This window comes from Chrysochloris asiatica, unplaced genomic scaffold, assembly GCF_000296735.1.
Source record: "Chrysochloris asiatica unplaced genomic scaffold, ChrAsi1.0 scaffold00152, whole genome shotgun sequence".
NCBI lineage: Eukaryota > Metazoa > Chordata > Mammalia > Afrosoricida > Chrysochloridae > Chrysochloris > Chrysochloris asiatica.
In genome coordinates, this window is record NW_006408670.1 from 2,324,391 (window position 1) to 2,347,940 (window position 23,550).

At 38.5% G+C, this 23,550-nt stretch overlaps 1 protein-coding gene across 1 annotated transcript in view; it reads right to left on the reverse strand.

Moving 5' to 3' along the window:
- Positions 1 to 22,095, reverse strand: part of ZC3H12B (zinc finger CCCH-type containing 12B) — a 27,892-nt gene extending 5,797 nt beyond the window's left edge. Inside the window, exons 1-2 of the mRNA XM_006870795.1 lie at positions 21,485 to 22,095; positions 376 to 515 (exon numbers count right to left, since the gene is read on the reverse strand). Coding sequence (XP_006870857.1) covers positions 376 to 515; positions 21,485 to 22,095 — 751 coding nt within the window. The remainder of the gene's footprint in view (positions 1 to 375; positions 516 to 21,484) is intronic.
- Between the last annotated feature and the right edge of the window lie 1,455 nt (positions 22,096 to 23,550).

The window sequence follows — 23,550 nt, forward strand, 5'->3', positions numbered from 1 at the left end:
TATCCCCTGATTTGCAAACCTCTACAACCATTTCTCTAGGACAGGATGAGATCCATTGTCTATTATGGTTACTTTAGTCTTGGAAAAATCAGTTATGCTCACAACCAAATTAATGCTCCTTCTAGTTTAAAGTGTAAAGTTGAATAGAAAAATACTCCCTTTTTTTCAATGTGTGCTTTATCCTTTGCTGAGTTGAAGTTGTCTCTATGTAACTACCTTAGATCACAAAGCAATAATAGGAAAAAAAATTACAAAAATTAAATACACTAAATAACTTAGAAGAATAATTACTCAACTGTGACAATTAACCTTTCCCCAAACTATTTTTCTACCTTTGTTTCTGGATGAGTAGAAATGTCATATTTGAACTACTACCTGTAATTGGTGCATCAGGGCGGGATTGCTCCTTTCTCCATGCAGGCACAAATACAGTAATATCTTTATGGCCTTTATCTAGAAACCAGTCCACAGCAAGTTGTATTCCTCTGCAGGAGAATCCTTCCTTATTCCCATGACTTTAGGAAGATAGAGAATAAGAGATAGGATTGATAACAATTAGACAAGAAATACTCTTAACAGACTTTTTTTTTTTTTTTTAATAGGAAAGGATTAACAATTGATGGGGTTTCCCCTTGATGATGTAAAAGAATATGTTTTTAAAAGAGCAAATCAAATATATTTTTTTATTCAGTCATTACAAAAATGGCCATTATTATTATTATTATTATTTCATTTGAGGTTGTTGCTGTTGTGTGCCATCGTGTTGGTTCTAACTTGAGAAGTAGTTGGTAGCAGTCCAGTCCTACAGTGCCACACCAGGACTCATTTTAGGTTGTTTTTATTGAGGTTAGGGATGGCTAATTGTTGTTGTTAAGTGCCATCGAGTTGGTCCTGATTCATAGCGACCCTGTATAGGGTTTCCGAGGAGCAGCTGGTGAGTTTGAATAGCTGAACTTGCTGTTCAAACTGACTTTGCAGACAAAAGCTTATCCTACAGCTCCACACTAGGGATGGTTAATTACAACTCCTAATGTATAGCAGCCCTGGTAGCTATTACTTACCACTAGTTTCATTTTTCCTTTGTTTGTACTAACACTTTCTTTTTAAAAATTCAGCTACTCATAACATGTGCAAGTAAAATAATAGGTATATAAAGGGTATATAAATGATTAGTTGGAGATGAATCTTTAACATATTTTTAGTGTTTGTTTCTAAGATTATACAAAAAGAAACCAATAAATACTGACTGAAAATGCTTATTACGTATGTTAATTTAATTAAATACATTGCATGAATGAAAGTCACATTCTTAAGAATTTTAAGATTTGGGAAATGCTCACAGTATAAAGTTAAAAGAGAAAAGAAAGGATGCAGACTATAATATAATCCAAATTCTATAGAAGAAAATATAGCTTAAGCTTAGGAAAAAAACTAGAAATAGCTACATCAAAATATTAATAATTGCTATTCTCAATGAGAGTGACTTAATACTTTATCTAGTTCCAAATGTAAAAAATAAAGTATTCCTTTTTTTTCTGAAAACAAGTTTTATTTAATTGATAGTATAAATACATTATATAACATTTAAAATTAAAAGTGGGGGTGAAAAACAATAGTTACTTCCCATGGCATTGGGAAGATCTTGGTGGTAAGTTGCAAGCTCTCCAGCTAGATATAGGACTGATAAATCATTTTGAATTTGTTCACTTGTCAAACGTTTAATTCTGAAAGGTGGACCTCACATCCTGGTTCTTTGGACATCCCGTAGCTAGAATATGTCTGGTCAATAAGAACAATGACCTTCGTGGCAAGCTGGATGTCCTGTCACCTCACTAGAGGGAAGGTGACCTCTACTAAGCTCTGCCCCATTGTCAGGTTTGACACCAGAGGTTTTTCTTTTGCTACCAAAGGTTCCCTCTAGTGTTTACAACTGCTGTTTCACATCTTCTCTGCTCCACCCAAGGTTGTTCAGGTGGTGGTGACATTTTCCTAGGGCAGGGGAGTTTCTGACCACACGTGAGCTTTACTAAAACATCACATTATTACTGTTTCAGACTGGGCTCCTACTGCTTGTTATTTGTTTAAATGAGGAACTTCACGACTCGACATCATGGCTCTTTTCAGTTTATTGCATGAAGGAGTTACACTAGTCCAAGTTAAAAGTGGACCCCAAATTGTTACATTATACAAGCTGTGACGTTTTAAACCTGTGGCAAGGGACAGCAGGAAATTTTCTACTCATTGAAAGGAAATCCTCACTTAAGCTTCAGTGAGCCACAAGCACTTAAAACCCAAGAACCTTCAGCTGGCCATCCTTAGCCAGTTCAATCTCTACAAGGAACTGGCATATGTCCTTGTACTTGTCACCCTGTAGCTGAATTACTTCAACATATTCTGGATGCTCATTTACAGTACCACTGCAGGCAAATTTCTTCCTAAAAGCCTTCACTAGTTTTTTTTTGTTTTTTTTTATCGTAATCATCAGCAATCCCTCGGACAGTAATAAGGGTCTTCCTGCTGTTTCTCTGTTGAATTCTTATATGGGTATAATCTTCAGTCCCAGCAGGAAGCAGGCCATCACCCTTACTTGAACCGGCAATGGAGTCTAAGGAGTAGAGGTTCAGGATAGCGGACATACAATATGATTCATTTTCCTCGGTGGAAACGGCCTGCGGAAGTCAGCGGCAGGAGAAGGTGGGTGCGGAGGACCAAGTGTCCGGAAGCGAAGGGGCTCGCGGGGGAGACTGCTGAGTCCTCGGCGGTGGATCAGTGACTGAGGCAAAGTATTCCTTTTATAAACAGAACATGATGTAAAAAGAGAAGAAATTCTATCAAATTACTTATAGGAATACATGTTGTGAAAGCTTTAAAAGCCAAGCAGAATTCATCTGACTAGAAATCAGAAGAGGAAAAAATCAGCAGATAAATTGTAAAAAAGAGAAAAAGATATAGTTATCGTTATCATCTTAAAACTTAAAAATGGTATCATAGATTTGTGCCCAGATCTGGTGCTGTGACATATTCATAAACCATATAAATTATAGTTAGTTAAACAGATTAGATCACCACTTCTCTGTCAATTTGTGTACTGTGGTAGCTTGTGTGTTGCTTTGATGCTGTAAGCTATTCCATGGGTATTTTAAATACCAGCAGGATCACCCATGGTGGACAGGTTTCAGATGAGCTTCCAGATGAAGACAGATTAGGAATGAGAGACAGACTACTTCTGAATATTTAGTCACTGAAACCTTATGAACAGTAGTGGAACACTGTCAGATATAGTGCCAGAATATGAGCCCCTCAGCTGGAAGTCACTCTAAATGCGACTGGCTAAGAGCTGCCTCCTAAAAGTAGAGTTGACTGTGATGATCCGAAAGGATTAAAGTCCTCGGGACATTAATTTGATGATGGGGCACAACTCAAAATGAAGAGAAAAAGCTGTGAAAACCCATCAATAATTGGAACATGAAATGCATGAAGTATGAATCTAGGAAAATTGGAAATTGTCAAAAATTGAATGGAACACATAAAACAACTATATAATAGGCATTAGTGAGCTGAAATGGACTGGCATTGGCCATTTTGAATCTGACAATCACATGGTTTACAATGTTAGAATGACAAATAGAAGAGAAATGGTGTCACATTCATCATCATAAAGAACATACCAAGATCTGTCATGAAGTACAATGCAGTCTGTGGTAGGATAATATCCATATGCCTAAAAGGAAGGGCAGTTAATGCCACTATTATTCAAATTTACGCATCAAACATGCAATTGATCAATCATGCAATCAAGATTGAAATGCAAACGTTGGAAACAAAGAATAATGATCAGTGATAGAACCTATGCTGGAGATCACATGATAGAATTTTGCAAGACCAATGATGTGTTCATTTCAAAAACCTTTTTTAAACAACATAAAAGATGACAATACAAGTGAACCTTACCAGATGGAATACACAGAAATCAAATTGACTGTACCTGTGGAAAGAGACAGTGGAAAAGTTCCATATCATCAGCCTAAACAAGGCCATAGGCAGACTGTGGAACAGCCCATCAATTGCTCATATGCAAATTCAGGCTGAAGCTAAAGAAAATAAAAACAAGTCCACAAGAGCCAAAATATGACCTCGAATATATCTCATCTGAATTCAGAGATCATCTGAACAACGGATTTAATGAGTCACACACTAAAGGCCGAAGACAAGAAAAGTTGTACAATAACATCAAGAATATCATACAGGAAGAAAGCAAAAGGTCATTAAGAAGACAAGAAAGAAGGAAAAGATCAAAATGGATGTTAGAAAAGACACTGAAGCTTGCTCTCCAGTGTACAGATGCTAAAGTAAATGCAAGAAGTAAGGAGGTATAAGAGTTACACAGAAAATTTCAAAGGTCAGATCAAGAAGACAAAGTCAAATATTTTAACGAAATGTGCAAAGACCTGGAGTTAGACAACCAAAAGGGATGCACACACTCACATTTTTCAGGCTGAGGGAACTGAAGAAAAAATTCAAGCCTTGACTTTCGTTATTGAAGGATTCTCTGGGCAAATTATTGAATGATGCAGAAAGCATCAAAAGAAGATGGAAGGAATACACAGAGTCACTGTATCAAAAAGAAATGGTTGATGTTCAACTGTTTCAAGAGGTAGCATATGATCAAGAGCCAATGATACTGAAGGGAGAAGTTCAAGGTGCATTGAAGTAATTGGCAAAGAACAAGTCACCTGGAATTGATAGAATACAAATTGAAATCTTTCAATGAAGTGAGCCGGCACTGGAGGCACTCACTCATCTCTGCCAAGAAATTTGGAAGACAACTACCTGGCCAACTGACTGGAAGAGATCCATATTTGTGCCCATTCAAGAGAGAAGTAATCCAATAGAATGAAGAAATCATTGGGCAATATCATTGATATCCCATGAGAGCAAAGCTTTACTAAAGGTAATACAAAAATGGCAGCAAACACTACTTTTGTATTTGTTCCTCATATGCATGCAAAAGTTTGACAGTAAATAAGGAATACCGTAGAAGAATTGATGAATTTGAGTGTTGGAGGAGAATATTGAAAGTACCATGGACTGACAAAAGAACAAATAGATCTATATTGGAAAAAGTACAGCCAGAATGGCTATTCTTAGTCTCTCATAATTAGGACATATTGTCAGGAGGGACCAGTCACTGGAGAAGAATATCATGTTTGGTAAGGTGGAGGGTCAAAGAAAAAGAGGAAGACCCCCAGCGAGATGGATTGGCATTCAGTGGGCTCAAATGTAGCAATGGTTGTGAGGTTGGCCCAGGACCAGGAAGTGTTTCATTCTATTGTGCATAGGGTCACTGAGTTAGTACGGGCTCGATGGCACCTAACAACAACAACAAACAGCTGGGATAGTAAAACAAATTATTATATTAGAATAAATATTGATGGTAAACTAAGACTGATTAAAAAAAAAAAAAAAAAAAAAAAAGCATACTTCCCTAAGAATACTTTTTAAGATCAATAATGTGATGAAATTCCTCACTCTTTCACTGGCATTTACTCACTCTGCTACAACAGAAATTGGCTCTAATTTTATCCCATTGTTTTATCAGTCTTGAAGCACATTGCAAATTTTATTCAATGCCATTTTTAACAGTTCCAACCATACACTAATTCCATTTTAAAGTCCCCAGCATATGTTAATCATGTTTAAAATCCCCAGTACTGCAAAACAATTACATTACTCTATTGAAAGTTGACAACATTTAAGAGAAAAAAAGAAAAGAAAAAGAAAATATATTTAACTTCCAATACACTGCACAGTATTCCAAAGATTACTACTTCTTGTACCTAAAAAAGTTGAACAACAAGGAAATTGGGCAATCCCACAGATCTTAAAGGAGCCCTGGTATGGTTCTGAAGGATAGATACACAAGATCGGCTTGAACCACAGTGTTGGTGGTTCACACTCACCAGCCACTCCTGGGAAACCCTATACAGGGTCGCTATGAGTTAGAACTGGACAACAATAACAACAACATAGACCTTAAAGGGTCTGTGGGATTGTCCAATTTGGGTGAACCCAGTATGAAACAAGAATGTAGAGAATATATCCAGCTGTGATTATTCTTAGTCCCATAGGGCAGGTAAATATAAAGAATAATATGAACTTGGGAAGATGATCACAATTGCCATAAGAAGGGGAATTTGGAGGAAGAGAATGGAATTTGAATTCTTTTGACTCTGCAGTGCTATAAAAATATGTCTTCTCACAAATACAGTCTAAGTCAAGAAACAAATACAAAAGTAGTGTTTGCTGTTGGATACTCCACCTTTATATTTTATATTGACAAATAATTTTTAACATTTCAAAAGTAACATATGCTCATAGTGTAAAATCTGGAATATGCATATATATATTGTTGTGAAGTGCCATCAGGTCAATTCTGACCCATAGCAACCCTGTATAGGGTTTCTGAGGAACAGCTGGTGAGCTTGAACCTTGCAGTTAAAACGGATTTGCAGTCTGCCGCATTAACCCACAGCATCACATACCAAGACTCTCTATATCTATCTATCTATCGATCGATCAATCGATAGAGGAAATCTATAGGAAAGTGCTACAGTAACAATCAAATAGAATAGAAATAGCATTGGAAACAATTCAAACTTGCAAAAAGAGGTCCAAAAGATTAATAATAAAATATCAGAAATAGACAATACACTGAAAGGGCAAAGGAGTAGAATTGAAGAGATGGAAGCCAGAACTAGTGAGCTGGAAGACAAATCTCTCAATACTGCTTAGAAGAGCAAGCAGAAAAAGGGATAAAAAATCTGAAGAAAGTCTAAGATTCATCTTGGGCAACATGAAGAGGAATAACTTAAGAATTATTGGCATTCTGGAACAGCATGTATCACCCAAGTCCACAGAGGACATAGTTGAAGAGCTGTTGGAAGAAAATTTCCTTAACATCATGAAAAACAAAAAGATAAGCATTCAAGAAGCTCAACGAGCCCAAGGAAGGATAGACCTCAAGAGAAAATCACCAAGACATATCATAGTCAAGCGCTTCAAAATCAAAGATAAGGAAAGAATCCTGAAAGCAGCTAGGGAAAAGAGAAGTGTTACTTACAAAAGCAAGAAAATAAGATTAAGTTCTGATCTTTCAGCAGAAACCTTACAGGTAAGAAGGCAATGGGGAAAACCCTGAAAGAAAGAAAGAAAAAAACCCCAAAAAAACCTGTAAACCAATAATTGTCTACACACTAAATCTGTCAATTAAATATGACAGTGTAATAAAAACATCCCAGGATAAACAGAAGCTAACGGACTTTGTCAAAGCCAACCCAGCACTTCAAAACATCTTAAAGGGAGTTCTTTGAACTGAGGACCAACAAGAACAGACAACAACTAGAGATTGAAATATGTGGCAACACAACCTAGAACTCAATCGACAGATGTAAGAGTCCAGAACAGAATATAACTACAAGCATGAATTCAGAGGATCTGAGAGGTCAGTCTATGGTCATAACAATTGCAATTTTAAAGAAGGTAAAAATATGGAAATATAAGAACAGAGATCCAGGTGATGAGGAGGTCAGGTAGTTTGCAGTGTAAAATAGACTCTTTAAAATGGAGGAAAAAGTTAATAGAATATAGAGTAACCACAAAGAAAATTAATATTTCACAACATAACAAGAAAATGAAAATCCAAGAACATGGAAACATTAAAAATATGACACTTAAGAAAAGATACCCATACTAAAAGAAAAAAAAAAAATTTTTTTTTTCTTTATTGGCTACCAGGGGTGGAGGGAGGGGATGATAGAGCACATGTTAAGTGACAGACACATCATAGTTCAGATGTTGGGGAGGGCAATACACAAGAAGGGGGAAGGTAATGAAAGAGCAAGGTAGATAGGGGAACAGTTAGTCAAGTTTGCATGTGCTAGATGGGACAGAGGTAAATAGTGGTGTATGCTCAACTTTGGAACAATAGGGCTCTGTGATACAGGGATCTAGGCATAATCTGAATGGGTAACAGAGGGGAAATAATGTTAAGATGCTTGACTGTCTTATGAATGTTTGTTTCCCTTGCGTGGGATAGAAAATGATGTCGCGAATCATGATTACAGAAAACTTGTAAACCTATCTTCAGCATATTACTGATTAGAATACTTAAAATGGGTTCTAGAACTGCCCCAGTGAAATAGGCTTCTTCCGGAGCATTTGTTGTGTATAGGACGTTAGATGGACTCCTGAACCCAATCCAGAACTTTCTGAGGTGGGACATTCCCACTTGAAAGGACATGCACACCAGTCTGGAGAGGCTAGAAAAACAGAAGATACTTCTTGAAAGAAAGAACAGTCAATTGAAAGCAAAAAATGGCAGTCTGATTGGCTATTACAAGAACAAGCAAGCTTTTTTTGCAGGCACACCATCAAGGTAAGTAATCAAGTTCCTTCAGGACAAACCTCCTCCAAGACTGAAACTCAAATGGAACACATGAGCAGGCATGTAAGCTTGTTGGCAACCACATTGGTCTACTGGTGAGTGGAAGAGGGAGGAAGGCAGCAATGAAGATACGGGCTGAGTACGACCACATTTCATAGACTCCTGTCGACCTGGAGATGAGAGAGAGAAGAGGAAGGGCTGGTTGTTGTGAAGTGTGCTGAGACCTGAGGACTCCTAAGCCCATGGACAAGGACCTAGCCACAGAGGTCTAGTGCCAAGAGTGAAGTGTCCAGCTGATATGAGACACACAAGAACACCCTAACTTGTAGGTAGTACCCATTTGACCTAGCTTCAATGGCTTGATGATCAGAACTCAAATAGAGGAAGATAAAGAAATTTGATAAAGGCAACAAGTGCAAATTGCTACAATTTAACAAACTTGACCTATACTTATGGATGTAGTAGCTCAAAATACCAACTGAGAAGGAAGGAGTGTTCACATCAAGGATCAAACATATCCCCTGTACACAGGGTTGATAGGGATGGGCAACTTAGACATTGGCTACCTAAAATTGGGGGGGGGGGCGTGGAGAGAGCAATAAAGGTAAGAAGTGACTGGCTTTCAAGTTTTCAAGAGGGAGTTTAGTTTCAGAGTGCAGGGGAAGGTAGAATCCACACTGAACAGCTTTCATCTTGTCTAGATAGGTCTGGTGAAAGGCGATGGGGATTAAAATTCTTATGTGATTAATTGTTACCATGACTAATTTCAATGACTGATTACTGCAACTGTAAAGGTAGAAGTTTTGTAACATAAAGGGAGAAGTAGTTAATCTTACATTCCAGGAACAGAAGACCCTAGCTCTATCAAGGGAGAAGAGCATGAGCGGAATGTGGGACCCTATCCAGAGACATAGTGACAGCAGAGATGGAGAAAAAGATGATGGCATGGAGAGATAGAGCAGCTGAGGACTCTAGACTCATGGAAAGAGAGGCAGCCAGTAGGCAGGCTTGCAGTATGTGTCCTTTGGTTGTTTAAATATATATTCCTGAGTGATTTTGTATACATACAAAAAAAAACCAAAAAAAAAAACCCAGAGGGAATAGAAGCAAATACTGTTGAATGGTGATGCATGGAAGGGATTGTAATCATTGCAATGATACGAAATACAATAGGAGGAGTGCAAAACTGATGTTCTCCCATGTAAACTATCACTCAATGCACACTATAAAGCTTAAAAGAAAGAAAGAAAGAAAGAAAGAAAGAAAGAAAGAAAGAAAGAAAGAAAGAAAGAAAGAAAGAAAAAATTGTAACATACCCTTGTTGTTGTTATTAAGTGCCATCGAGCTGGTTCTTGCACATAGCAACCCTGTATAGGGTTTCCTAGGAGCGGCTGGTGAATTTGAACTGCCGATCTTGCAGTTCAAACCAACTTTATAGTCCAGTGCATTAACCCTCAGTGCCATACCAGGACACCAACATACCCATGTTGTTGTTGTTAAGTGCTGTCGAGTCGGTTCCGACCCATAGCGACCCTGTTGTAGGGTTTCCGAGGCTGTAAATCTTTACAGAAGCAGAAATCTCCATCTTTCTCCTGCTGAGCAGCTGGTAGTCTCGAACTGCTGACCTTAAGGTTCGCAGCCCCATTTTTAACTACTATGCTACCAGAGTACTCCATTAAACCTATACTAAAATGATAGTAAGAATCAGTAGGTACTTTCAACATTTATCAAGATATCAGTGAAGACCAACATAAGGACCAACTATACAAAGTTTGTTGTTAAGTGACTTTGAGTTGGTTCTGACTCATAGTGACCCTTTATACGTTTTCTGAGGAGCAGCTGGTGGGTTTGAATCCCCAACATTTCAGTTCACAGTCCAGTAGTCATTCAACAGAGCCACAACAGGACTCGAAACTTTCATGCTCAAAAAATATTGAAGGAATTAATCATTACAACAAAACTGGAAACTAAAGCAATGCTTGCAAAAGCACCCGTTTCTGCCCAAATCCACAAAAGGTCTTTTTGCATTTCAAAAATCTAAAATGCCTCGAACCTACAAGTCAAAAACAAAATGTCTCGATGATGCTATGGTTTACTTCCTCCTGTAAACTGGTTTGGAAATATATTGAAAGACAGATTCTCATACCAAATTCTGCCTAGCAGTTAGGTCACTGGCCTCATCCTGAATGAGAGTCTAAAATCAGAGGTGATGGGTGTGTGTAAATAGAGAAGTCTGAACATAAAGCCTTAACTTCATTTTTAAATCCTGACACGAGTCTAGAATACATTTTGAATTTTAAAGTTGCCTTTTCTAACAGCAGTTCCTTTAAACTTGATGCTGATCTAACCAACCCACTACTATTCAACTGCATCTGATTCATAGTGACTGTAAATCAGGTTTCTGACACTAAATCTTTACAGGACCAGATAGCTTCATCTTTATCCCAAGGAGTGGGTTTGAACCAATGACCTTGCAGTTAGCTGCCCAACATATACTCTAAAGGAAGCCTTTTATTTTTTGTCCACTATCGTCTGGCAGGTGCAGGATAACAAATCTGATCCCCATAGTGTCTTTTTTCTATGATCAAACAGCTGCAAGATGTTTATGCCTGAAAAGTCTTGATGTGCAGCATTATTAGTAAATTTTTACAATGGATCCACAGGAAGAGATACAATTGAGAAAACAATTTTAATAAAAAAAAAACACCTTTACTAGAAAAAAACTTTACTGCCAATGTTCTGTGACCATTCTATAATAAACTGAACAGCATATACACTTGAGATTATGTACCCTTAACTAATCCTGTAATCCCACTTACAGCATAGATCTATTCTTGCTAAGTACCCACCCTTAGATATCCTTTCTTTGACTCCCCTGATTGTCTTTCAGTCAATCATGATTTTATAGCTTTAGTTCCTTCCTGCTTCAAGAATGGTCTCTTCTTCATTGTCTGATGAAATTCACTTTGTGAATCTGGAAGTCTTCCTAGTCCGTCTGTCTCTGAATTTTCAATGAATCTCTTAATTTAGTTTCACAGAGTGAGTTTTCACTCTAGAACAAAACATAGAAATCACCATTTGTCTTTCACTGGTTAACTGCATCATTCTGATTGCTGTATAGTATTATATGCAGGTCATTTAACTTTATTGTTACTATGCTTCTTGTTCCCCTCATTAAAACAAGGAAGTTATCTAGTCTGCTTTACCTACCTTGTCATGATTTAAAAGATCTGAAAAGGGAAATCTGTAAATGTATTCTCTGCTACTAAGCCAAATCAAATCCACTGCCATCAGGGTGATTACAACTCATAGTGACCTAAATAAGGTGTCTATGATCTTTACAGAAGGAGAAAACCTCATCTTTCTCTTATGAAACAGCTGGTTGATTTGAACCACTGACTTCATAGTTAGTAATCCAGTGCTTGTCACCTGCTACTAAGACAGTTGTCAGATATTCTTACTAACACTAATATCCACATACTATTGAATAATGTGATATAATATGAAAGAGTATTGGAGTCAGATTCAGGTTTCAATAAAAACTTTGTCATTTATTACCTGTGTTGTTGCTGTTGTTGTTGTTAAGTGCCGTTGAGTCAGTTCCAACTCATAACAACCCTGAATAGGGTTTCTGAGGAGGAGTGACTGATGGGTTTAGACCACTGACCTTGTGGTTGACAGTCCAGTGTGTATCCTACAGCGCCACACCTGTGTGGCCATGGACAAATACTCAACCTTTCTGAACCAGAGTCTCCTTATCTGAAAAAATGAGGCTAATAAGATTTACAGTGAGGATTAAATCAAAGATACAAAAGTACCTGGCATAAAGCATAGATATTTATAAATGTTAGGTTCAGTTAATTCACTGGAAGTCAGAAGACAAATTCAATTTCTTACTTTGAGGATTAAACAGGGATTGTTGTTGTTAGGTGCTCTAGAGTCGGTTCCGACTCCTAGTGACCCTATGCACAGCAGAATAAACACTGCTCGGTCCTGCACCATCCTCACAATTGTTATTTTTGAGCCCATTGCTGTGCCATGGTGTTAATCCATGTGGTACGGTATCTTCCTCTTTTTTTGATGACACTCCAATTTGTCCTTCTCCCAGGACTGGTCCCTCTGGATAACATGTCTGAAATATGAGAGGCAAAGCCTTGCCATCCTTGCTTCTGAGGAGCATTCTGGTTGTACTTCCAACACAGATTTGTTTGTTTTTCTGGTAGTGCATAGTATTTTCAAAATATTCTTCTCCAACACCATAACTCAAATGCATCAATTCTTCTACAGGCTTTCTTATTCATTGTCTAACTTTCACATGCATATGAGGCAATGGAAAATACAATAGCTTGGAACAGGTGACCCTTAGTTCTCAAACTTGTACAGCAGATTTGACTAATGCAATACATAGTTTGATTTATTGACTGCTGCTTCTATGAGTGTTGATGGTTGATCTGAACAAAATGACGTCTTTGACCATTTTAATCTTTTCTCCATTTATATAAATGTTGTTTATTGGTCCAGTAGTGAGGATTTTTCTTTTCTTTACATTGATGTGCAAGCCACATCAAAGTCTTTAATCTTCTCAGTAAATTTTTTAAGTCCTCTTCACTTTCAGCAAGCAAGGTTGTATCATCTGCATATTGCAGGTTATTAATGAGTCTTCCTTCAATCCTGATGCCACGTTCTTCTTCATATAATCCAGCTTGTAGCATTGCTTCTCAGTATATAGACTGAATAAGTATAGTGAAAAAATACAGCCCTGTTGCATGCCTTTCCTAATTTTAAACCATTTATTATTCCCTTGTTATGTTCGAATGACTGCCTCTTGTTCTACATATAGGTTCCTCTTGAGCACAATTAAGTGTTCTGGAATACCCATTATTTGCAATGTTATCCATGACTTGTCATGATCTACACAGTCAAAGCCTTCGCATAGTCAATAAAGCACAAGTAAACATCTTTTTGGTATTTTCTGTTTTCAGTCATGATACATCTGACATCAGCAATGATACACCTAGTTCCCTGTGCTCTTCTGAATCCAGCTTGAGTTTCTAGCAGTTACCTGTCGATGTACTGTTGCAGCTGCATTTGAATTATCTTTAGCAAAATTTTACTTGCATGTGATATTAATGATATTTCTTCATTTGTTGATATCCACATTCAGTTAGATCACTTCTTTTTGGAATGGGCACAAATATGGAAATCTTCCAATCAGTTGGTCAAACAGCTGCCTTCCAAATTTGTTCGTATAAATGAGTGAGTGCCTCCAGTGCTGCCTCAGCTGATTGAAAGATTTAAATTTTTATTCTAGCAATTCCTGGAGCCTTGCTTTATGACAATACCTTCAGTGCAGTTTTGACTTCTTCCTTCAGTACCACCAATTCTTGATCATATGCTATGTCTTGAAATGGTTCAATAGCGACTATTTCTTTTTGATACAGTAACTCAGTGTATTTCTTCCATCTTCTTTTGATGCTTTTTGCATCATTCAATATTTTACTAATTTTTGTTGTTGTTATTAAGTTCTGTCAAGTCGGTTCAGACTCATAGCAAACCTGTATAGGGTTTCCTAGGAGTAGCTGGTGAATTTGAACTGCCGACCTTGCAGTTCAAACTGACCTTTCGGTCCAGTGCATTATCCAACAGTGCCACACCAGGACTCCATTTCAATATTGTGAGTAGAGGTTTGGATTATTCATCAGTCCTCTTGGATTTGAGAAATGCTGAGTGTGTTCTTCCCTTTTGGTTTTCTAATCCCAGTTCTTTGCACATTTCATTATAATACTTGACTTTTTCTTCTCAAGCTATCTTTCATATTTTCTGTTCAGCTCTTTCACACCTCATTTTTTCCATTCACTTCAGTACCTCTATATGTAAGAGCAAGTTTCAGAGTCTTTCGCTGTTCTCTCTCTCTTTTTTTTTTTTTGTACATAAACACATGTAAACATTTATTTTCTTTTTACGCAAGTGGAACCACACTATTTATATTCATTTCCTTTCAAAATCTATCATCAACATCTTTCCAAGTCTTTAAATATCTGGCATCATTTTTTTTTTCACTTTTTTCCCCAAGCTTTTATTGTGAATTGAGTAATAGTTTACATGGGAGAACATCAGTTTTACACTCATTGTTTCATTGCAATGATTACAACCTCCTCTGTGCATCATCATTCAACAGTATTTGCTTCTATTCCTTCTGTAGTTTTGTTTGTTTGTTTTTTATGTACACAAAAACACTCAGGAATATATCATCATTTAAACAACCAAAGGGCACACTCTGCAAGACTGCCTCCTGGCCGCAAGCACCAGCCTTTCTCTTTCCATGAGTCCTCAGATGCTCTATTTCTCCATGTCCTCAACTCTGCCTCCATCTCTGGTGTCGCTGCTTCTCTGGATAGGGTCCCACATTCCACTTGTTTTCTTCTCCCTTGATGGTCCTAGGGTCCTCAGAGTCTTTTCTGACATCCATTTTGATTATTTCTTTCTTTCCTCTTTAAATGACCTTTTGCCTTATTCCTACATGATGTTCTTGATGTCATCCCACAGCTTTTCTGGTTTTGGTCATTAATGCTTTAAATCTGTTATTGAGATGACCTCTAAATTCAGGTGGGATATGTTCTAGATCATATTTTGGCTCTCGTGAACTTGTTTTAATTTTCTTCAGCTTCAATCTTAATTTCCATAGTCGACCTTGGGCTTATTTTGGTTGATTATATTGCACTTTCCCACTGTCTCCTCCCAAAAGATGTAATCAATCTGATTCCTGTGTATTCCACCTGGTGAGGTGCACCATCACCTTTTATGACATTTTAAAAGGCTATTTGCAAAGAATAAGTCATTGGTTTTGCAAAATTCTATCATGTGATCTCCAGCATTATATCTATCACCAAGGTCATGTTTTCCAGCTACAGTCTTTCCATCCTCATTGTTTCCAACCTTCACAATCCAATCGCCAGTAATTATTAATACATCTTGGTCACATGCTTGATGAAATTCAGACTAAAGAAATTGGGAGAATTCTTCAATTTCATTGTCACTAGCTTTAGTGATTCCATGTTCTGATTATTAATGGATGTTTGCAGCTGTTTCTCTTCATTTTGAGTTGTGCCCCATCAGCAAATGAAAGTCCTGTGGGCTTTATTCCCATGGGCTTTACTCCATTCTCATCATCATGGTCAACTCTACTCTGAGGCGGCAGCTCTTCCCCAGTTGCATTTTGAGTGCCTTAAAACCCGAGAGGCTCATTTTCTCGCACTATATTTGACAGTGTTTTCTGCTATTCATAAGGCTTTCAGTGACTTACTATTCGGAAGTCGTTCGTCACTCCTTCTTCCTAGTCTGTCTTCATCTGGAAGCTCATCTGAAACACGTCCACCATGGGTGACCCTGCTGGTATTTAAAATACTGGTGGCACAGCTTCCAGAATCACCAAAACCACAGTATGACAAACTATTTACTATGCAAAGGCTTTCGATTGTGTGGATCATGACAAGCTATGGACAACACTGCAAAGTATGAATATTCCAGAACACTTAATTGTGCTTATGAGGAATCTGTACATGGAACAAGAGGCAGTTGTTCAAACAGAACATGGGAACACGGAATGCTTTTAAAATTAAGAAAAGTTTGCAACAGGGTTGTATTCTTTCACCATACTTAATCAACCTGTATGCTGAGCAAATAATCCAAGAAGCTGAGTTATATGAAGAAAAATGTGACATCAGGATTGGAGGAAGACTCATTAAAAACCTGAGATATGCAGATGATACAATCTTGTTTGCTGAAATTGAAGCGAACTTAAAATATTTTCTGATAAAGATCAAAGAGCACAGCCTTCAGTATGGATTGCATCTCAATGTCAAGAAAACAAAAATCCTCACCACTGGACCAATAAACAACATTCTTATCAATGGAGAAAAGATTGAAGTTGTCAAGGACTTCATTCTTCTTGGATCAACTATGGATCAACTATGGATACTCATGGAAGCAGCAGTCAAGAAATCAAATGATGTATTGTATTAGGCAAATATACTGCACAAGACCTTTTTAAAGTGTTGAAGATCAAAGATGTCAGGTTGAGGACTAAGGTGCACCTGACCCAAGTCATGGTATTTTCAATAACCTCATATGCATGCAAAAGCTGGACCATGAATAAGGAAGACCGTAGAAGAATTGATGCTTTTGAGTTATGGTGTTAGAGGAGAATATTGAAAGTGCTATGGGTTGCCCATAGAACCAACAAATTTGTGTTGGAAGAAGTGCAACCAGAGTGCTCCTTTTGGAGGCCAGGATGGCCAAATTTTATCTCCCATACTTTGGACATATTGTCAGGAGGGACCAGTCACTGGAGATGGATATCATGTTTGGTAAGGTGGAGGGTCAGAGAAAAAGAGGAAGACCTCCAACGAGATGGATTGGCAAAGTGACAGCCTCAGTGGGCTCAAGCGTGGCAACAATTGTGAGGTTGGCCCAGGATCGGGCAGTGTTTCATTCTGTTGTGCATTGGGTCACTATGAGTTGGTACCAACTCGATGGCACCTAACAGCAACAACAACAAGTTTAGTGATGGTGTATAAATTTGAATAATAGCATTATTAACTAGTCTTCCTTGTAGGTGTTTGGATATTATCCTATCACAGCACTATACTTCAAAATAGATCTTGAAATGTTCTTTTTGAGGATGAATACACTTCACCATTCCTCTTGAATCTGTAAATGACTGTCAGATTCAAAATGGTCATCACCAGTCCATTTCAGCTCACTAATGCCTATGATATCAATCTTTATGTGTTCCATTTCATTTTTGACATCTCCCAATTTCCCTAGATTTATAATTCACACATTACATGTTCTGATTATTAGTGGATAGTTGCAGCTGTTTCTCCTCATTTTGAGCTGTGCCCCATCAGCAAAGGAAGGTCCCGAAAGCTTTACTCCATTTGCATAATCATGGACAACTCTACTTTGTGGAGGCAGCTTTTGCCCAATCATATTTTGAATACCTTCCAACCTGAGGGGCTCATATTCTGGCATGATATCTGACAATATTCTGGGGCTATTAATAATGTTTTCATCGTGTGGTATGATATCTTGCAATGTTCTTCCACTATTTCATAAAATTTTCAGTGGTTAAACATTCAGAAGCAGTCTGCCTTTCCTTCTTCCTAGTCTGTCTTATTTTGGAATCTCTGCTGAAACTTGTCCACCATTTGTGAAGTTGCTGTTATTTCAAATATCAGTGGCCTAGCTTCCAGTGTCATAGCAACTCACAAGGCACCAGAATATGACAAATTGGCAAACAAGTGGTGGAAACAGGAATACAGACACACACACATGGTGGTTATGTGCAGTGGAGTTGGTTCAGACTCGGCGACCTTGTATAGGGTTTTTGAGGCTATAAATCTTTATGGGGGCAGAAAGCCTCATCTTTCTCCTGCGGAATCGCTGGTAGTTTCAAACTACTGATCATGAGCTTAGCAGCCCCACATGTAATCACAACGCTACTAGAGTGCCTTACATACATGCATGTATGTGTCTGTGTGTGTGTGTGTATGTTGTTGTTAAGTGCTATTGAGTCCATCCCGACTCGTAGCAACCTGGCATAGGGTATTTTAGGAGAGGCTGATGGATTTGAACCACCGAATTTGTGGTTAGCTGTCCAATGCTTCTCCTACAGCACCACAATAGGACTCTCTGCTATATATATATTATATACACTCATATATACGTATATGTCATTTAAAAAAAAAATGTCTCTTTTCTTTATCCTTTGCCTTGTGAGAGGCAGTAGATTTAATTTTCTCTGTGACACAGTGAAAATCTTGTCTTGCATATAAATAATTTTCCTAACTAACACTGTGTTTTGTAGTGAAATATTTAATGTGTTTTCTAGCCATAGTCTTTGTAAATTCCCATCAAACAACTTTTACCTGATAGGTCTGGGTAGAAGAATGTGGGGGAAGATGTAGCTGGAATATATGATTTACTTGTGAGTGATTGTTAACAAGACTGTAATTAGAAATCTAATGATGGCATTGGTCAGTGTTACTATCCTGCTGGACTTAAAAAAAAAAGCCAACTCAGAAGCAGGATGGGAGATCGCATTACTACCAAAGAAGAAGAGCCAGGAGTAGAGCACATTTTTTGGGCCCAGAGATTCTTGCACACTGAATCTCTTCATCCCAGGGACAGAAAGTTGTGACTATGGAAGAGTGACAAAGGGGCTACAGCAACAGAACTAAGAGCCAGAGAATGAGGCAGAGCTGTGGGCTACCCAGGCCATAGAACAAGTAAAGCTGAGTGACGTTGGGCAAGAGGCTTGCTTACAGAGTGATGTGCTTCTGGCACTTAATTAGGGTAGGGGAAGGGTAGGTTTTCTGACACACGGAATTAGAGCCTAGTGTCTTCTGACTGAGGCTTATGGTGGAGTGGTATGTACTCTGGGCATTTATCAGTTCCGCTAAAAAAGCTTTATAATACTGCTCCAGCAGAGAGAGCCCTGCATGTGGCATGGCAGAAGAGAGACTATCCTGATTAAGAACTGTGCTGTGAGCATTTTGTGATCCTGCATTGTAACCTGTTAACTTCCCTAATAAATCTTTAAAGGTAAATATGCTGTGTGGCCACTGCAATTAATGATCAAACCCAGATGAGTAGAGAATGTTGTGATGAGGGATGGTGGCGCCACTTTTTTTTTTTTTGCACAGTGTAAATCCAAGCAACAAGAGCTAGTTTCCTAAAGATTCAAAGCATCCAGTTCCCCATTTTAGTGTTACACTGCTCCCCTCTTGACCTTGACCCTCCTGAGTCACAGAGCAGCTTTGTACAGAATTGGCTTCTACCTGCCAAGGCATGGAGAGGGTTGCTAATCAGAGTATATTAAAATATATCTCCAGATAGCTTGCTAGGCAACTCCTGTGTATCAGAAAAGTTATGGTTCATAGGCTTGTCCTAACTCCTGCTTCCTGGTGTCTCAGTGGGAGCACATAAAAGTATATTATGTGCTGTGGGGAAATAAACCCCAAATCCACTGCAATCAAGCTGATTTCTGACTCATAATGACCCTATATAAGACAAAGTAGAACTGCTCTTTAGGGTTTCTGAGAGTGTAAATCCACATGGGAGTGGACAGCCTCATCTTTCACCCATGGAGTGGCTAGTGAGTTTGAACTGCAAAACTGCCGGTAAGTAGCCCAAAACTTAGCCCACAGTGCTAGCAGGCTCCTTCTGGGGATATAAGAGAGGCATAAAACAAAGTCCCTGTCCTCAAAGACAGTGGGATAATCAAATTAAAGCCTGGTTAGTTTAAGGCTTTTTTTTATATTCCGATTGCTTACAGACTAGTGATTCCATTGACTCCATCAAGCAACAGGGAGCAAGCTTCTGATCATGGGAAATATTTAAACCAAGGCAACTCAATGATTTAAAAGAAGGCTAACTGACATGAAATAAAGAAAAAAAAAATAGAGTATGGAATAAAGTATGAAGGTTCTACTGGTACTGTGCTGGTTTCCTATTACTGCTGTAACAAATTACCACAAATGTAGTGGCTTAAAGTAACAAAAAATATTATTCTTTTATAATTCTGGACGTCAGAAGTCTAAAATTAAGGTGTTGATAAGGCTGCATTTCTTCTTTTCCTTGCTTTATTCAGCTTTGAGAGGCTGCCCACATTCTTTGGCTCATGATCTCGTTTGCACATTTGTATAATATAACCTCTTGTATATTACTCTTTAACTACTGACTCTGATGTTATGTGTCTGTGATTACACTGAGCTCACCTATATAATCCAAGCTAGTATTCCACATTTCCAAATCATTACCTTAATCATATCTGCAAAGTCCCTTTTACTATGTAAGGTAAACAAATAAGGTTTCTGGGGACATATTTGAGGGAGGGGGCAATTACTCAACCTCCCACAGGTACTGAAATTCAGACATAATCAATGAGATCAGTAAAATCAAGGAGGTCTTTGTGGAGGTGATGCATCTTAAAGTCTACTAAGATAACATATTTTCTAGGTTGGGAAACAACATGAACAACATAATTTACATGGAGACTGTTAAAGAGTGACACAATGTAATAAGGGTGGAAAATGTGATTACATGGGAGGAGGGAAAGTTTGGATCACAAAGAGCCTTGAAGTTAGGTTGTTGTTAAGTGTCTTGTTCTGACTAACAGTAACCCTGTATGGAGTTTCCAAGTAGCAAGTGGTGGGCTTGAATCATTGACCTAGTGGTTAGCAGTCAAGTGTTTGTCCTACAGCACCACACCAGCTGGCAGAATAGCAACTGGGAGTTACTGCATGTCTCTAAGTAATACCACAAATGATATGAAAAGCAGAATTGCAGGATGATTAGACTAGCCAAGTAAGTATAGAAGAGAAGCTAACGCTGAATTGTTATGTCACCTTGGAAGCCAAAGCCAAATCCACTGCCACTGAGTTGATCCCAACTCATAGAGACCCCATAGGAGCGAATAGAACTGTCTCAGGTAGTTTCCAAAGGAGCTGTGGTAGTGTACTAGTCGGGCTGCTAATCTCATGGTCAAAACTACCACTGGGTCCATGGGGAAAGATGACGTTTTCAGCTCCTGTAAACATTTACAGCCTCAGAAGCCCTATACAGGGTTGCTATGAATCAGAACCGACTCCATGGCACATAACCACCACCATCACCATGTGGTTTCCAAGGTGGTAAATCTTGGAAGTAGATTATACCTCATCTTTCTCCTATGGACAGACTGGTAAGTTTGAACAACCTATCTTTTGGCTTAGCAGTCCATTGCTTAAACTACTGTGCCACAAGGGGTCATTTTGGAAGCATCACTGATATTGAAGATGCTTTCAAAATACCTGAAAACAATCTGGCAAGAGCTTCAAAGATAAATCAAGGGCAGGATTATTTTAATCTCTGTCCATGTACAAAAGCACAAGTCACAGACAACAATCAAGGGAATCTTAAGGCATTTTGCAAAGAAACATAATTTCCATGTGATTAGGGAAGTTATTTTAAAAAGAGAAAAAAATATGCCAGACTTACCTCATTGCCACATTACTTCCATCAATGACAACTGGTCTCAAATTATCACTACTATCTATTTCATCTTCAAGAGATAGTTCAGGACATGAGGTCTCTCTGGAACTGGGGCAATGAGGTACCAACAGACTCAAACTGACCTGCCCCTCTGAATCACCTTTGTTCCCAAGTCTGACAAGCTCTGCCAATACATCATTAATCAGTGATTCTGGGCCCAGCTTGTTCAGCACTGATTGAATCTGTTCCTCTGTGTAGCCCAGTTTTAGAGCAAAGTCCATTTTGGCTTGGTATTCCTTTTCTAGGTCAAGTTTCCCATCTTTTAGGATGCTGCTCTGGGAAAAACTTGGACGATCCAGGCAGGGTGATCGACAGAGCTGGCGGTGTGGTTTGGAGGGCATCTCCTTTTTCTTCAACTGACCATCCTGAAGTGGGCAGCTGTTATTGTTGTTGTCACTGCTCTTTAAGCTCATTTGTTCAGAGTCACTATCGGAGCTTGTCAACTCTTCAGAGTCAGCATTGCCCTGCTCAGTGCTGTCCTGCTTAGGCTGCTGTTTCTCTTCTTTGGAGGCACTCTTCTTCATTTTTGGTGTCTCCACTGCAGCCGTTGCCGTCATGCCGTTCAGCGGGCAGTCTAATGTCTAATTAGCTGTTTCTCTTTTTATCCTGCTGGGAACCCACAAACAGTGACATTCTTCTTTGGTAAAATATGATGATAGTGATAATGCAAGAGTTTTTATATTTGGCTTGGTAGGTTCAGATGTTTCCAGCTCCTAGAAATGAACACATTAAAGCACATTCATGTTTAGTAAAATTCTGGAGAAGAAATTTAGAATACATAGGTTTCTTCCTAAGAAACTGTAGCTTCTTTGGTATTTGTTTTTTCTCACTAAAATGTTTGGACTCAATCTTACATTAAAAGTATATGGTGTCACAAGAAATATGAGCCATAACACAACTAGATATATGTACACCAATGTTCATAGCAACATTATTTATAATAGCAAAAAGATGGAGACAGCCTAAGTGGCCATTAATGGAAGAATGGATAAACAAACTGTGGTACATATACACAATGGGATATTATGCTACCTTGAAGAATAACAAGGAAGCTACAAGCCACCGCATAACAAGGATGAACCTTGAGGACATTATGCTGAGTGAAATTAGTCACAAAAGGAGAAATATTGCATAGGACCATTATGGTAAAAGACTAAGAAAAAGAACCCACATTAAAAGGGGGGGGGAATTCTTTGCTATTTACTGGGATGTGTGGGATGGAATGAAGGGAGGGAGGGAAAGGTAAAGCTCAGGGTTAGGAATAGACACAGGATAGCTTGGGTGCTGGAGGTGGGGGGGAGCAATACACAAGAAGCGGGAGGGGAATGGAAGAACAAAGCAGATGGGACAATGGTTAGGCAGGTTTGCATGAGCTAGGTGGGACAGAGGTAAACAATGATGTATGCACAACCTTGGAAAAATAGGGCTCTGGGATACAGGGATTGGGGCATGGTTGGAATGGGTAAAAGAGGGGAAATAATGTTAAGATGCTTGGCTGTCTTTTGAATCTTCATTTCCCTTGCATACCATTGTAAGATAGACACTTGAGGGGGAGAGAAAAGGATAGCCAGAAACAGCAATATAGAAAGCTTGTAAACCCATCTTCAGCCTATAACTGATTGGAATACCTAACATGGGCTACAAGGTGCCCAGTGAAGGAGGCTTCATGTGGAGCCTTTGCATTGCATAAGACTATAGGTGAAATCCTGAACCACATCCAGAATCTTCTGAGGTGGGAAATCTCCACTTGAAAGGACAAGCAAACCAGCCTGGAGTGGTTAGAAGAACAAAAGATACTCCTTGAAAAAAAGACCAGCAGGAAAAATAAAAAACAATAACTGCAGTATGACTGCCCAGAGAATCTTTCAATAATGAAAGCCGAGGCTTGAATTTTTTCTTCAGTTCCCCCAGTTTGAGAAATGCTGACCGTGTTCTTCCCTTTTGGTTTTCTAACTCTAAATCTTTGCATATTTTATTATAGCATTTGGTTTTATCTTCTCGAGTTGATCTTT